Source organism: Camarhynchus parvulus, chromosome 7 (assembly GCF_901933205.1).
Source record: "Camarhynchus parvulus chromosome 7, STF_HiC, whole genome shotgun sequence".
Taxonomy (NCBI): Eukaryota; Metazoa; Chordata; class Aves; order Passeriformes; family Thraupidae; genus Camarhynchus; species Camarhynchus parvulus.
Window position 1 is genome coordinate 1477814 of NC_044577.1, and position 15875 is coordinate 1493688.

The 15875-nt window shown below is 45.4% G+C and overlaps 1 protein-coding gene across 9 annotated transcripts in view; it reads left to right on the top strand.

The window, feature by feature from the left end:
• AGAP1 (ArfGAP with GTPase domain, ankyrin repeat and PH domain 1) overlaps positions 1–15875 on the top strand; it is a 324567-nt gene that overhangs the window by 100190 nt on the left and 208502 nt on the right. For 6 of the 9 annotated variants that reach the window (XM_030952238.1, XM_030952236.1, XM_030952232.1 and 3 more), the window contains exons 2-4: positions 124–182; positions 4308–4395; positions 5056–5067. In XM_030952238.1, coding sequence (XP_030808098.1) covers positions 124–182; positions 4308–4395; positions 5056–5067 — 159 coding nt within the window. The remainder of the gene's footprint in view (positions 1–123; positions 183–4307; positions 4396–5055; positions 5068–15875) is intronic. The other 3 variants (XM_030952233.1, XM_030952240.1, XM_030952235.1) reach the window with 1 other exon arrangement.

The following is a 15875-nucleotide window of genomic DNA, read 5'->3' on the forward strand; positions in this document are numbered from 1 at the left end:
ACCGTCAGCCTCTCAGGAATCAGACCTTTGGTCTCACATTCCCGAAGCTGTGGCATGAAATTGTGTGCAGCAGAGCATGAAATGTCATTATCCTGATGTTGGGAATGTTCTCCTCTTCCACAGATGCCTTTGTGAACAGCCAGGAATGGACACTGAGCCGCTCTGTGCCCGAGCTGAAAGTGGTGAGTTCGTGTTTGCTCCTGCCTGGGACATCCTGGGAATGTCACACACCACTGGGGATCTCCCAAGCTTCACTCCAGCTGCTGCTGGGGGAAATGTGAAAAGCAGTTTTCATGAATAAAGGATTTTTCATATCTATTATAGACTCACAGAAGGGTTTGGATTGGGAGGGACCTCAAAGCTCATCCCATTCCAGGGACATCTCCCACTATCCCAGGCTGCTCCAAGCCCCCTCCAGCCTGATCCTGAACACTTCCAGAGCTGAGGTTACCTTTGTGTATATTCAATATTCATTTTACTCATACTTCAAAGATCTCTCAGTATTTTATTGCTGCTGGAATTTGTTCTGCTCCATGAACCAGCTTCCAAGGGGGATCCTCTCAACAGGGAAGTCTTAGGAGGGCAGTGGAAGTTAGCAGCTGACATGTAAAGCTCATTTCATCTCCCCATAATAAGTTTCCATGATTTCAAGGACCAAATGTCTATTCTCCCTTTCTTTAAAGAATTTAAAGCTTTTCCCAAAATCTCAGTTGACCAGTAGTGTTTTGTGGAGGTGAGGGAAATCTGCAAGACCACACTCAGCAGGATAAATGCACTAATGGCAGCAGCATCCTCACAACTGCAGTTCTGTGGCTGCTTTGATTTTAGCAGTGCTCAAGGTGAGTGCAGGAAAACCTGGCAGTCAGTAGATGTAATTCCCTAATTCAGGAAGGGTCACCAGGTTTTGTTAAACAGATTGTGTCATTTGGAAGGCCCCAAATACCTCACACAATGAAAACCAAGAATTCAAGACTGGAAGGTGTTGGTTGGGTGGGATTGCAGCACTGTGAGCTGGCTTATCCTGGGTTTCCTTGCCCATCCCTTCCCCTTCTCTGTGCCCTGCTGATTCACAGCACCCCCCAAGAAAATTGGGAATTGCAGGTGAGAGCAGAGCTGCAGGCACTCCATGCTGGGATTCAGGGCACAAACCATTGCTGAGCACCAGCTGGTGGTCTCAGGGTGCATTTTTCTCTTGTACCAGCCTGGCTGCACCATGTGAGAGTTACCTTGGGTGTCCTGCCCCTGACTTGTCTGAGGCAGGGCTGGGAAAACAGATTTCAGCTTTGTGGCTGCTGCAGAGAATGGATTTGCAGTGGTCAGCGTGCCACGAGAGCTGCCCAAGGGGAAAAGCACAACTGCTGCTGTTACAAAAATAATAATTTGATTATAGCCCTGCAAATGATGGAAGCCAGCAGCACCAGCTGTGCCTGTGAACTTGTGCTCCAAGAGGAAGGGTAAATTAGGAAGCCCAGCTGAAATCTGCTCTGCCTTTCCTGCACATCTGCCCTTGGGGAGGGCTCAGGGCTGGGAGTCCCCCCTGCCTCATTCCTGGCTGCTCCAGGGGTTGAGGAACACCAGGGCCATGGTAAAGGGAGAGGTTGTCCTCCTGTACAGGCTGGGAGGTCCTTAAATGGATTATTGTTGTTATTTATCTTTGATTTATTTCTAGAGCGGCTGTTGTTGTACCCTTTGGGCTCTGCAGAATTTTAAAGGGAACAGAAACTGGCTCTGGGAGAGCAGAGAGAGCCCCCAGGGCTGCAATAAAGGAAGGAGGTATTTCTCAGTGTGCCTTTGAGGAGAGAACAGCAGTCTTTGCCTCCTTCCTTTAGCTTGGTTTCCTTCCAGTGCTCAGAAGGACACTCAGGGCCACCTTGGAGGGGTTTGGAGTGCCCTGGGATAGTGGGAGGTGTCCCTGCCCATGGCAGGGGGAGGGATGGGATGAGCTTGGAGGTCCCTTCCAGCCCAAACCAGTCTGGGATTCTGTAACTGGTTCCTGCTGATCCAGGACTTGGGTTTTATGGATTTTGATGCTTTTATTGTGGTCAAGAGCATGGTGAGACCACTGCCTTTGGTGTTCCTGGGTCCTGTTTGTTCATTAAATGAGGATGTGTTAGGCAGAATAAACATGAGAGATTGCTGGATAAAAGCACCAAATTTCTTGCAAAAAAGTGCACTCAGGCTCCTCTCCTGGACAGCTTTAAAATGCCAAGTGCTATCAGTACAGTTTCTGATTTTCCCCACCAGGCTTTAGGAGGCGTGGGCAAAGTGGCTGGGGTTTGTTTTACACCATGTCTGGCACATGGAAATAAATGATTCAGTGTTGCACAAGTCAGAACTGAAAAGAGCAGTGAGTTGTAGCTGAATTTTCTCCTCCCTGAGCTGGGTTAGGGTGGTATTTTTGTTCCCTAACGTGCTTGTCATAACTTGGTGCATTTCAGACATATCCATAAATAAATGGAGATGACTGGGATTGTTTGTTTGTAAAGCAGGGAGAGAGGAATATGACTGCTGTGAAAACAGGCTGGCATTTTTGTCATGCTGTGGGGGATCAGCCTTAAAGCAAATATTAATGCTGACAAACAGAGAAACTGTATCAGAAGTCAGATTTTTTTTTCCCCAGTGTGGAATTTATTGCTCCTACTTTGTAGGAATGTGTCAGAGAACCTGAAGTGCTGTCAAATGGTGTGACCTGGTATGACCTTTGGGATATTAAAAACAATTAAAATATAAAATTGTGTTCTTGAATCTTGATGTCTTTTAAATTTTGAGGGTCTCTGGATGGAATAAGACATCCCAGCCATGGGATGTTACCTCTGACTGGACCCCCAGGTTGATGCTTTTCTATTCTCCCTGCTAGTTACAGTTTTGGCATGAGTGTACTAGAAAATAAAATTAATTTCCATCCACCCAAGGCTAATCACTTGAAGTGAAGATTTCACTGGAAAATTGTTGTCTTGGCCACATGTGTAGACCATGAAAAATACAGTTCAGCTTTCACACACTAAAATAACTATTTTTCAGTGGTGAATCCTGAATGGGGGGGACTTTGTACGTTGTTGTAGGCAAAAAAAAAAGGGAAGGAATTTCTCCTTGGGAAGCTTTGTGTGGAAGGGGAGCTGGTGTCACTTTGGTGATGAGAGGAGGTGCCAAGGCCAAACTGTTTGCTCACAGGGCTCCCTCAGCTCTCAGTGGGTTTGTGGTGTGAGTGGGAGTAGACAAATGTACTGCAGCTCATGGGCATGTAATGGAGGGAAAAGGCATTAATTGGAGAGCTTGCTTCATGTTCTGGGGGTGAGGGACACGTGCTGGAGATGTCATTTTCTTCCCGTGACTCATCCCAGCATCCCTCCCTCCCTCCCTCCCCTGCTGCCCACGCTGTGGGATCAGCCCCAGACAGGGGGGAATTTGGGGTGCCAGCACACCTGGCTGGGTCCCAGTTTTGGTAAGGAGGATGCTGTCCTGCCAGCTGGGGCTGAGAAGATGGGGTAGGGAACGTGCAGCTCGTGGCTGCTGCCTCAGGCCCTTTGGCAATCCCAGGCAGATCAACAGAGTTCATCTTCTCTCCTGGGACCTTCTGTTCTGAACCTCTGGTGAGGGTCAAGTAAACAGGAGAGAGCAGAGCAGGCTGGGCTTGTTTCAAAGGCGGGAGAAGCTTCCATCACCTCCCTCCCCCAAAAAGGGAGCAGGGTGTCCTCAGCTCTGTGCTCCCCTTTAAAGCCACCAACCCCAAATCTCCTCAAGCCCTTGGGCACTTGAGCACCTCCAGGAAGAAAACTCTGTGGGGTTGGGCTGAAGTATTTCCCTGGGAGGGTGGGGAGGCCCTGGCACAGTTTCCAAGGCCAGGTTGGGCAGGGCTTGGAGCACCCTGGGATGGTGGAACAAGATGATCTCTCAGGTCCCCCCCACCCCAAACCACTGCTCTTCATAACCTCACCCTCATTAAACCCTACACTCCTAACCATCCTGGCTGTCCTCTCAGCGGTCCTAGGGGGATGAATAGGACTCAACCAAACACAAATTTGAAAAATCCTAGCTTTTTCTTCCATCTCCCACCTAGGCTGAATAGCAATCATTATTTTCTACAACCCTAAACTCACCCTCCTCAACTTCTACCTATACGCTATAACTGCAGCCGGTTTCCTCACACTAAATCCGATCAAAGTTTCTTTATCTCTTGGCACATTTTGCTCTGTGTCTGTTGCTGGGGGTGTTATTCCATGTGAAGATTTTCCTTGAAGGCACAGCTTTTTTGCAGGGATTGGTTACAGCTGAGGTTTTTGTTGCTTTCTCTCCGTGTTGCATGGCAGGGGATCGTGGGGAACCTGGCGAGCGGGAAGTCGGCGCTGGTGCACCGCTACCTGACAGGCACCTATGTCCAGGAGGAGTCACCTGAAGGTAGGTGCATCCACAGCTCCCATCCTGCTTTCCCCCCCACAAACCACATCCTTGCTCATTTTGGATCATGCAGAAATGATTAAAAAAAAAAAAATCCCATGTGCTATTCAAAATGCATGGGGGTTTTTGCTTTAACGTTCTCCAGAGCGGGCTAAGTATGCACAATAAAATTGTGGATTTTCCATCCTTTAAATACTTTGCTTTGCATCTTTTAAAATACTTTGGCCCCCAGTGTGTGTCCATATGGGAATTAGTCCTGATGGAGAGGAGTTGGCTGCTCTCAGTAGTGCTGCTGCTTTCACTTGGGCTGTTGAAAGCCACAATTACTGTCTGTAGTGGTGGGTTTCTTGTTAGGAGAATAAAAATCTTCACCTGAAAATGTGTAGCTTTCTTATTGTTTAATATATTAAATATTTGTGATTCTTTAAAATGTTCTTATGGCATAGAAAATTAATTTGTATGCTGTAGTGTTTAACATTAATCCCAGTTTATAGCTTGAAATCAAAAATTATCACAGTACCGTATCAAGGTTTATCTTACAGTAAATACTTTTTTGATTATTTTTCTTTATCTGTTCTCCTTATGAACTTTTAAATCCAACTCTGAGACACTGAATTTCTGGTTCCTTCTTTCCCTTACTGGCTGTTCCCTTCTTTGCAGATATGGATGCAGGTAACTATACATTGTCTTCATGGCAGCTCTGGTTTTGAAGGGCCAGATGGTGGTTTCTGTACTAGAGCGTTTTTCCCCCTTGTTTTGTGTATCATTTTGAGTTGTTCCCTTTTGATTTCAAGTCTTTAGTGCATCTCACTGTTGTTGTCTCTTGCTGTAGTTGTCTCTTCAGCAGTAGTTTGTAGTTTCATGCATCTCTGATAACATTTGTTTCTAATTAACTCTTACCACAGGAAGCTGGTTCAGCTTGGTAGTTGACATTTTAACAGCCTGGGATTGCAGTTAAAATGGGAGGAGAGGGGAAGGGAGGGATGGACAAGGAATTTTCCTGTGGAACTGCACTGACACTGAGGTCCTGCAGTTTTTGTAAGTTTGCCCTGAATGCTTTTGCTGGTTTGTAGCTAGAGCTGACAGTAATAATTGATGGTAGCAATTGAGCCTGTGCACAGAAGTGTGTGTGGATCATCTTGTGGCTGCTGACAGAGGCTGTAGAGGCCCTGAGTGCAGCAGATCTTCAGCAAAAATCACTGTCTTGACAGATCTCTTCCTCCACTTCATGAACAGAGGATATTTGTTTTTGTTTTTGTTTTTTTTTCCCCTTGGAAGTTTGAAATCTCCTGACTGTTGACAGGGCTAGCCCTCCTCTCCTCCTCAAGGATGAATATTTTAGGTGATATTCCTTGGGAGTGTTGCCATCTGTCCTCTTTGTCTTGAAGGATTTTTATTTACAGTGCTGGAGTGACGTTGGGACTGTTTTTCCTGCAAGGATTAGATGACAAAAGCAGTGTCAAATCATTTCTGTGCACATAAGTGTGCCTGACAAGCCTCACTAATGACACTGTTGCATTTCATTAACAGGAGGAAAACTGGAATAATTAAGAGCTCTGATTTGCCTTGTGAGGGATCAGGTCAAGGTTTCCAATCAAGTCAGCATGAAAGGAAATTCAACCCATATAAATTACCCTCAGTAAACATCTGCAGGGGGGATTTGGTAGTGGTTTACTTCTCTGTCAGAGAATCACAGAAGCACAGAGAGGTTTGGGTTGGAATGGCATCTAAAGCTCCCCCTGTTCCACCCCTGCCATGGGCAGGGACACTTTGCACTATGCCAGGGTGCTCCAAGCCCCCTCCAACCTGGTCCTGAGCACTTTTAGGTCCTTCAAACAAGTCCCTAGAAAATCCTTCATGCTGGAGGCCCTTGTGGATCCTCCCCTCTCTCCTTTTCTGAGGGACTATAAATGTGTCAGACTGTTAAATTGGATAAAGAAGAGGATGCATGTCGGATGTGAAGGTGTCAGCTGCTTGATCAGTTAAGGAAAACCTTGAGTTTACTGGCTTGGAATGGCTTCCTAACAGCTAAATTTAACAGGCATCATAAAATCAGTGCCTAATGGGTGAGGTGATGGATATTTGCTTCACGTGGAAGTGCTGATTAGGGCCAGGGGCTGCTATTTCTGCTCTCCTCTGCCTCTAAATGGCTGCAATTACCAGGAAACCTGCCCTGCATCCACATCTCCTGCAGGCCTGGAGGGCTCCAGCATCCCAGGAAATGAATTTGAGCCATGTAAAGATGGTTTCAGGTTTCCTTCAGCTCTCCCAGTGAGAGATTTCTCTCTCTGCCCATCACCACCTCCCCACCAGGAGGAGGAACCCTGCACTTCACCCTGCAGTTCTCTCTCACTGCCTGCCCCAGTTCTTACTTCTGCTCAGAACTTTTCAGTCCCTCCTGTGTTTGCAACTTGCAAACCTTTGTTTTCTTAAAGAATAAGTTTTTATTGGGAGGAAAGACAGCCTTGAGAGTTTTCCTTTGCATATTTAACATAACTCAGCTGTGCTGCTGAGTGACACGTTTTAAATCAGATGTAAGAAAAGCAGCAATGTGTTACCCTGCTGTCAGGGGGGAATCTCAGTACTCTGGGACTTTTCACTTTTTTTCTGTGATGATACAAGAAGGAAATTGTTATAGATACATATTTTAACATTGGCTTTTTGCAAATATTAAAATGGATTCTGTATGTGTGATGTTAAAGTAGCTTTGTTATGAAGATACAGTTTTTATTTCTGTTGTTACTTAAGCTTAGCCATAGTAGTGAAATAGCTAATTATAAGTATGCTTGTGTTAAAATACCTACTTAGATAACATCTAATAAACATATAAAGAAGACGCCTACTATAAATATGCCAATTATCAACACTCACTGTCTGAAGGCAGTGTAGACCAAAGCCCAGAAACTGGAGGTGATAAGAACAGACTAAAACCATAACCAAGGAATACACATACTCTAAATAAACAGACCCAAAAAGAAGATTTACTAAACAGTTCTTAGAACATGTGAACTGATTTGAAGAAGTTTACTATGCATAGGAGTCTAGGAATATACAACAAGGTGATATAAAAGTATTTAAAGAGTATCCCCAAAGATAACAGTGTGCTCTTAGCTGTAATAACCTTTACTCTATAATCCTCATCTCCTATTATCCTTTATTAGACTTTTTACATTTTCACCAGAGAGTAAATGTGTTTTTCACAGAAATGATGGGAGATAAGGAATCCTAGGGATTTGTGATCTTCTAAGGACCTTCTAAGCAAATGGAATAAAAGCTGCCACTGCTGGCTGATTTACCTGCTGAAACAACAAGTGAGCTGTGGGAAATGTTTGGCTTTATTTTCCCCCATCTAGAATTGAATTCTGCCTGTAGGAGCCAAGTGGGATGTGTGGTGTATTTTGAGGCTGAGTTGTGTGGTGGAATTTGAGACTGAATTCTTTGCAGACCAAGGTGAGCTGAAGTTTACAGGAGTAGTGAGTGGCAGGAGGATTCTGTTACTTGTTTGGCTTTTGTTTCCAAAAAGCCACAGAGGTGTGAAACATGACTTAAAGGCTTTTCCACATCTCTGGCATGTCTGTGAATATTTTAAATCATGTCATGATTATTTCAGTACTTTGTTTTCCAGTGAGTCTAATAAAACAAAACAAAAAGACAAAGGACATCCCATCCCAGGCTGGGATGACAAAAAAGGAGTTTTTCTCTATGTACTCTGGGATATAGTTAAGAGTTATTTATTAATTTCATGTGGAATAATTATTTTTAGTGTTTTAAAAAGCATAAAAGCCATCCACCATCCCAACTTGAGGCAGCAAGTAGCTGTTGCAGTCACTGGAGGTTTCATGTCTCTTTGTGAAGAAAGTTACACTAAAAATCAAATTTCCCCCAGTAAAAGATACAGAATGAAGCTTTTAATGTGTTTTGCAGAAAGCTGTGATCATTTACTCTCTTTCCAAATTTGACCTAAAAATATTTTTATACTGTTTCAGCCTTCACCACATAACTTTTTTCAGTGCCACAGTGAGCAGTGTGTCACTTGAGTGGCAGCAATGGTCATGTTTAATATTAAAATATCAAATAAAGTGTCACCCTCAGCCTTCCCTTTGAAGCATGTCATGAAAATAAGTTGCCAGCCTGTAACAAAAGCATGCATTGATGATCTTCAAGGCTTTTCCAACCTCAAGGATTCTGATTCTGTGCAGAAATTACATCTTGAGGGATGCATGTCCATGTTTTTCAGTTTATCTCGAGTAACTATTCCTGTCTGCTGCTTCCTCAGCAAAGGGTAATTATGCAAGGAGGATTGAGGAAGAGTGCTTTAAAATTTCAGCTGCTTTTGTTCACATCCTCTTAAGAGATTTTCTGCTGGCCACAGACCCTTACACAATATGTATGCAGAAAGTTCAGCCATAATCTATGAACTGGGGTGACCTGCCAGGTGTCTTCATTCAGGTCTGAGCCTGGCCTGCAGCCAAGAGTGTGGACCTGCTTCACCTGGGAAAAAAACCCCAAAGGGATAAAAAGAGGAAATAAAACCACTGCCCCAGGGCTGGATGTGTTCAAGGCCAGCCTTGGAGCAGCCTGGGATGGTGGAATGGGATGGGCTTTAAAGGCCCTTCCAGCCCAAACCACTCTGGGGTCTTTCTTTGCTTGCTGGGAGGTTTAACCCTGGGCTGGGGTCAGGGTTTGTGTTTTGGGTTGGACAGAACATGGGGGCTGCAGCAGAACTGGACAATGTGTCCCCTCTGCAGCCCTGGGGTTCCTGTCCCCTTCTCCCCATGGTTCAGGCAGCTCTGCCTGCTGTGAACAATCAGGTTCCTGAGGCTCCCACTCTCTTTACAGAAGCCATTTTCTATTTTTATCCAGTTAATATTTCTCAGATACGTAGGAAGGCCATATTTACTGAACACCCAGATTTGATCTTTGATGAATAAAGGGAGGATGTGTCCCAGACTAATCTGTGAGCTCTGTTCTCAGCGAGCAGCTGGCTGCAATGTAAATGAAGAGCAGAGAAATGTGTCCTGTGAGGATGTACTTGGTGCTTTCCCTGCAATCCTTCGTGCTTTTTCCTTCAGCATTTTCTGGAATGCCAGCAAATCCCCATCATACATGTAAGAATTTACACAGGGAGGCTTTGCGAGAATCCCAACATGAGTTTAAAAAAGCCATATTAAGGTTTAAGTTGCATTTTGTGGTTCTTGGACTGCAAAACCTGAGGAAGCTGAAATTTTCTGTGTTGCTTTCAAATCCTTGGTGCAGTTTTCACGAGCACCCTCAGCACTTTGGGGCAGATGAAGGCTTTTTTTGGCCTGCAAACCCACAGGCAGGCACTGTCTCGTGTTCAGAAGCCAGTGATGACTTGGGACATGTGTTTCAAAATTACCTCTTTCCAGTTCTTTGTCTGTCTTTTTGCTGTAATAGCACCGAGTGATTATTTTTATTTGGCATTTCACGCTGACACTCAGCTATAAACCAACACTTGTCTCTTTTTTGATCCCTTTAAAGCACTGCTGCAGAGGGCTCTCTTGGGCTTTTGGAATCTTTTAGGCTCAGCATAAAAGAGGGTGTTTATGCATTCTGCCCTCTCCCCTCTGGAGCCCTTCCCTCTCCTCACCCTCCTGGGACTGCCTGTGTGGGTTAGAGGGAAAAAAATCCCTTTGAAAACCTCTCTGTTCCAGCTGTCAGCTTGGGGACTGCTTCAAGTGTCACACAAATAAGGAGCTCTGTTAATTAAAGGGAAAAAAACCTCAAGTATTTGCTCTTTAGGAGGTGCTCAGGAAGCAGATTGCCAGAAAAGCTTCCCTTTTAGGTTGTGTTCCTTGAGTGTCCTCAAGGTGTTCTCTTTAACACCTTGAATGGCCAGGGATTTTTGGGAAATAATGTCTGCAGCCTTGGTGTGCTTCTCTGAAGGTTGTGTCTCAGGGAACAACTGTAAAGCAGATTTATATAACTTCTGTTACAACTTTAGGTTCTTCACAGGAGTAGAAGTGACTTCTCCCAATAGTGAGTGATGCTACAAGAGGAAATGGCCTCGAGTTGTGCCCAGGGGAGGTTTAGGTTGGGTATGAAGGAAAAGTTTTTCACCAAAAGGGTTGTCAAGCATTGGAACAGGCTCTTCAGGGCAGTGGGGGAATCACTGGAAGTGTTCAAAAAAACCATGTGGGTGTGGCACTGGGGACAGGGGTCAGTGGTGGCCCTGGCAGTGCTGGTGGGGTCAGAGCTGGTGATGTGAGAGGGCTTTTCCAGCCCAAACTCCTCTGGCATTCCAGGGCTTTGAGTCTCCACTGCTCCCTGCTCTCTGCTGCTTTTGAAGCCACTTTGGAGTGGCTCCTGCTGGACCTGCCTTTGCTTTATTTCTCAAATATTTCCCAATTACTCTTTCTAGATGGATTTCTAAATCACCATTTCACTCTTGATCTCAAAGCCAGGTTTTAATATTTTTCTTTGAGCATGTTCCTTGTTCAGCTTCTATTTGATTTCTTATTGTGAGCTTGTTTTTCTTCCCCCACTTCACTGAACCTGTTGTTGTTATGGGAAGTTGTATCAAAAAAGAAATATTCACAGTATTTTGAGTTCTCACAGGCCCCTTGATTTGCTGCCACAGCAGGGGTTTGTACCCATTTTAGGAAGGGCAAAATTATGATTATGGTGTAATCACTGCTAAGTCCAGTTTTGACTTCAGTTGCTATTTGTGATGTAAAACTGCAAAGAAAGGACAGGTATTGGAGAAGGTATATTGGCTAAGTATAAAAAGCAGAGGGGTGTTTGAAGGGATCTGAGATCTGTGCATCAGTGCTTACATTTTGGGCTATCTTTGTGAGCTGTTTAGGGTTTGTTAGTGCACATAGGGATTTAGCAATTATGTTGGAAGCTTGTGAGGTCAAGCAGAAATTTTGAGCAGTTGAATTTCGTGCTAGATTGAAAGCTGGGATGGGTTTGCCTGGAACATAAACTGCCTGAGAAGCCAACTTAGAAGGAGCTGCAGCAAAAATAAAGGATGATATTTTAAATCATGGGGCTGGCTTTGTGAGGAACTCTGTTTGGAAGGTGCTGTTTTGGGCTGTAAATGTTTAAAACTGGAAAAGACTGGTGGTGGAAAAGGTGGGAGTGTGCTAAAGTGGTATCGCATCCTGCCTGAAGGAGCTGACTTGCTGGTTTTTTGTTTTTTTTTTTTTTGTCTCTGCTTTGATAAAAATAAGCTTTTAAAATTAGACTTGTGTATATACAATTAGTGGGTGTGAGGTGTAAGCAAGTCTCTGCACCTGCTGTCAGTAAAATAAACCAAGAGAAGGAAATGAAAAAAAAAAAAGATGAAAAATGAGCTATTAGTAGAAATGGGAGCAGTGATTGAATTGTGGGTCCTTGTCAGCTTGTGGCTGACAACATCCCCTGATATTGGGGAGGTTGGGTGGGTGTGAGGGCTCTGGGTGGGTTTCAGAGGAGGGGGCTCCCCACGGGTTCCTGGGGCTTGTTTTTCCTGCCCTTTAATCTGTCAGAAACACTTCTGAACTAGGAGAACACACAACATGCTCAGCTTTTTCTTGCTCAGTGCCACAATTGTTGTGTGTTGCTGTGCACTGGGTGTCTGATAAAGATGGGTTCCTGCTTCATGTTGGACTGAGGGGTGTCTGAACCCCAGGTTTATCCCTGGAGTTGGGGTGTAGTGCTTTGTATGTCTGCTGCCCCTTGATATTCTTGCCTGTTTACCTGGGGCCATAATAATTAGTAACTGGAAAGATGGGAAAAGTATTTCCCTTGCCCTAAAATGGGATCAGCAGTTTATTTCTTAGTAAGAACTCACACCTCTTCCCCCTTCCTAGTCTGTTCTCCTAAATAACCAGGGTTCACATGTTTATTTTTCTGCCTGAGTGTTTTGTAGGCAGATTTTGGTCCTTATCTGCCATGGGTTGCCCTGTCCAGATCAGCACAGGCTGAGGCTGGTGTGGTGACACGGTTTAGGACAAGCTGTCCCCTTCTCTGCACTCTGCAGGAATTCCCAGCTGCTTTTCTCTCTTGTGCCAGAGGTTTTTGCCATCCTGCCCCATCTTTCCACAGCTGCTTTGTCCCCACTTTTGTCCCTGTGATGCTGCTTTTATTTTTCTCCTCTATTTCTCGAGCTCGTTACGCTCATGTTGAAGTACAATCCAATTTTCTACCATAATTGCAGTCCCTCCTGCTTCATTATCTAGAAACTAAATAGCCTGTTACTTCCATCTTCTAGGTTATTAATAAAGTGGGTGCAGGAGGGTTGAAACTGCTGCAGAAACTTGGATTACTATCGTGCTGCTTCTTTCAGATGAGTCATTTGATGGGGACAGAGTGTGCCTTACCTCTCCGGCTGCACTCACATTACAGTGATTTTTTTAAGACTGGCCCTCTCTAATTGGCTTAGCACAGTCTGCACTGGCTGTCAGGAGCTTTGCAGTGAAAGTAGAAAATGCTCTGCTCTGCTCCTGAGTGAGCCCTGTCCCTGGGCAATGAGGGAAACTTAATTGCTCAGAGGCCGGCTCTGGTTTGTTCCCATTTATCTTGGTGGTTAATCAATCCCCTTCCTCTCCTGCTGCTTGAGCTAAAACACTGGATCTAGCTCAGCCTGTTTATCATGGAATCCCAACATGGTTTGGTTTGGGAGGGGACCTTTAAGCTCATTCCATTCCACCTTGCACTGTCCCAGGCTGCTCCAAGCCCTGCCCAGCCTGGCCTTGGGCACTGCCAGGGATCCAGGGGCAGCCACAGCTGCTCTGGGCACCCTGTGCCAGGTCCTGCCCACCCTCACAGTTTCTTCCCACTGTTTCTTCCCACTTTCTTCTTCTGTCCCATCCAGCCCTGGAGGTTCTATGCAGCTTGAGGTAATTTTTATATATTTTTGAAGTGTAAGCTTTTTTCCCCTAAAATTCCATTGATCTCCCTTGAAATCACTGCCAGGTTTTGGGAACCCATTGCATCTGCCCTTCTGGAGAGGCACTGCAAATACATCAGTGAGTGCATCTCAGAATTCAGTTGTTAAATGCCACTACTAAAATTCCAGTAGTGAACCCTCTTTCCATGGAGTTGCAAGATCATGTATTAGTGCTTCCTTGCCAGGTTTTAGGTAAAGATCAGATTATAAGATGCACTATTTCATTAATGTATACGGTGCCTGTGGGGGTACCTTGCTGTAATTGGGTACGGCTTGATACGTCCAGGAGACCTCTCCACCTATTTCCTAAACCTATGGAGAGAAGCAGGTGTGGGGATTGAAAAGCTCAGTCTAGGCTGCTTTTGTTGGCTTTTGGGGTTGTTTTTACCCAGGTAGTCTGGAAAGGTGGTCCAGGGCTCCTTTTGCAGCTTCAGTCTCGTGTGGCAGCGATGGTTCCTTGGTCTTTGATCCTCGACCCAGCTCAGCTGCTCACAGTTTCTGAATTGTCGCTTAGCACAGTGGTTATATTCAGGAAATGCCCAAAAATCACAGAATCATGGAATATCCTGAGCTGCAAGGATCATTGATCCAACACAGACACCCCAACAATCCCACCCTGTGCATTCCTGAGAGCTTTGTCCAAACACTCCTGGAGCTTTGGCACAATTGAGGCCATGACCTGGGGAGCCTGGGCAGTGCCCAGCACGCTCTGGGGGAAGAACCTTTTCCTTTTTTTTTTTAATTTTTTTTTCTTTTATGGCAATGCTACAGAAAACATTTTAAAATTAGTTTATTTCAATAAAAAAACATGAGTAGCAAACCAGAAGACCACTATGTGTCCATCTGTTTGCACAGAGAATTTTTGAATGTGTTTCCCTGAAGAGGAGCCAGGTTCTTGGCACTGATGGGGGAGAAAAAAGGGAGAGAACGTGCATGTGTGAGACAACTGGCTGCTGCTGTCAACATGCACATGTCACTGGGAATATAAAATCCAGGAGCTGCCTGAGTCCTTTAGAGCTGCCTCAGTCCTCCCTTCTGTCTTGCCCTGCCACAGTAGACGTTCAGCTGCTGCCGGTGCTTGTCGTGTGGCCAGCCCCCCGAATTTATCCTTCTCACATGGCTAAATAACTTCATCCCCGTGGCAATTTGCTTGAATAAAGAGCCTGGTGAGCACAGCGGAGCCTGGGGATGCAGCAGCAAAATCAGCGGCTGCTCCGCTGAGCAATTACGCGCTGGAACGGCTCTCGGCAAGAGGAGGGGGTGGCCAGGCTGTCAGAGGCTGGATTAAAGCCTCCGTGCCCAGAATTCCCCATGTAACACCCAGCTTTTGTTACAGAGAGCACCTCTGATTGCAAAGGTGTGCAGTGTTTAAATTTAATACCAATTTTTGCTGGTTAATTTCTGCGGCGCCGCCGATGCCGCGTGCTCACCTTACGGAGGGTCGTGCATGACAATGAGATCAGGAAGCTGTGCTTGATCCCCCCTCTTCCAGTTTGTGCTGGGTCTTCAGCCAGGGTTGTAAATTGCTGATGCACAGAGTTTATTTAGCTTTGTGTTGATCAAAGCTGTGTATTCACGTGGGACATTTTACAGCAGGAGTGTGGCCAGGTGCACCTGGGAGAGCCGAGGTGGTTTGGGGGCTGCTTCACGAGTTTGGGTACAGGGAGCAGTGTTTGTCACCTGCAAAAATTCTGTGCTCATCTGACAACGAGCCTGTGGGAATGGGCACTGTTCTAGCCCTGGAAAACTGGGAATAACTGCCTTGAAGTGCCTGTGGTGCCCCATCCTTTGGCCACCAGTCGTCCCCTCCCCGTGGCCTCCCCTGGCAGGTACATCTGGGAGCTGAGGAGCTCCCTCATTAAAAAGCTGCGTGTGTCATAATCCTGATGGGACCAGAGCAAAGCCAGCCACCTCCCCTGGGAGTGGTGCTGTAGGTTTTGAGCTCGTTCTCTATATTATGAAGGTCATTTCTTTGTTCTCAGTGCTGTTGGTTTAGACGGCAATTCCTGGCTCTGTCACATAGGCAGATATTTGGGAAAATAGGGGGTATTTTGTAGCCTTGGGAGAGTGTTTGGCTTCCTCATGGGTTGCTGTAGTCCAATATTTGAACTGGCTGATCTCTGTAATTCCTCTTTGCCTGTGGTGCTTTACAAACCCCGGGATGTATTTTTTAAAAAAATAATGAACGTGGTGCTGTCCAAGCTGAAGCGCCCCAAAGTCTCTGCCCTTGCCCAAACTGCTCCTGGGTCTCATCAAGGCTCATCAAATCAAAGGAGAAGCAATTTATTGTTTGCCTTAATCCTACAACCACAGCTACCTGCAGGGTACAGCCTTGCTCTTTCCATTCTTCACTGTTTATGCTTTTGTTTGTGTAAATTCCTGATATTGAGGTAGGTTTTCTTAATCTCTGTCCTGTGCAGCACCTAATTTTGTGCTGTGCTCATGATAAGGGCTCCTTAATGGTTAGAAGCACAAGTTATTAGGGATGAGTCCTGCTGTGAGCTGAGATTTGCATAAAATAATTCTTACTCGAGGGATGAGCGTGAGTTTGCTGTTCCATTTCTGAACCTTCAGATTTGTTTTG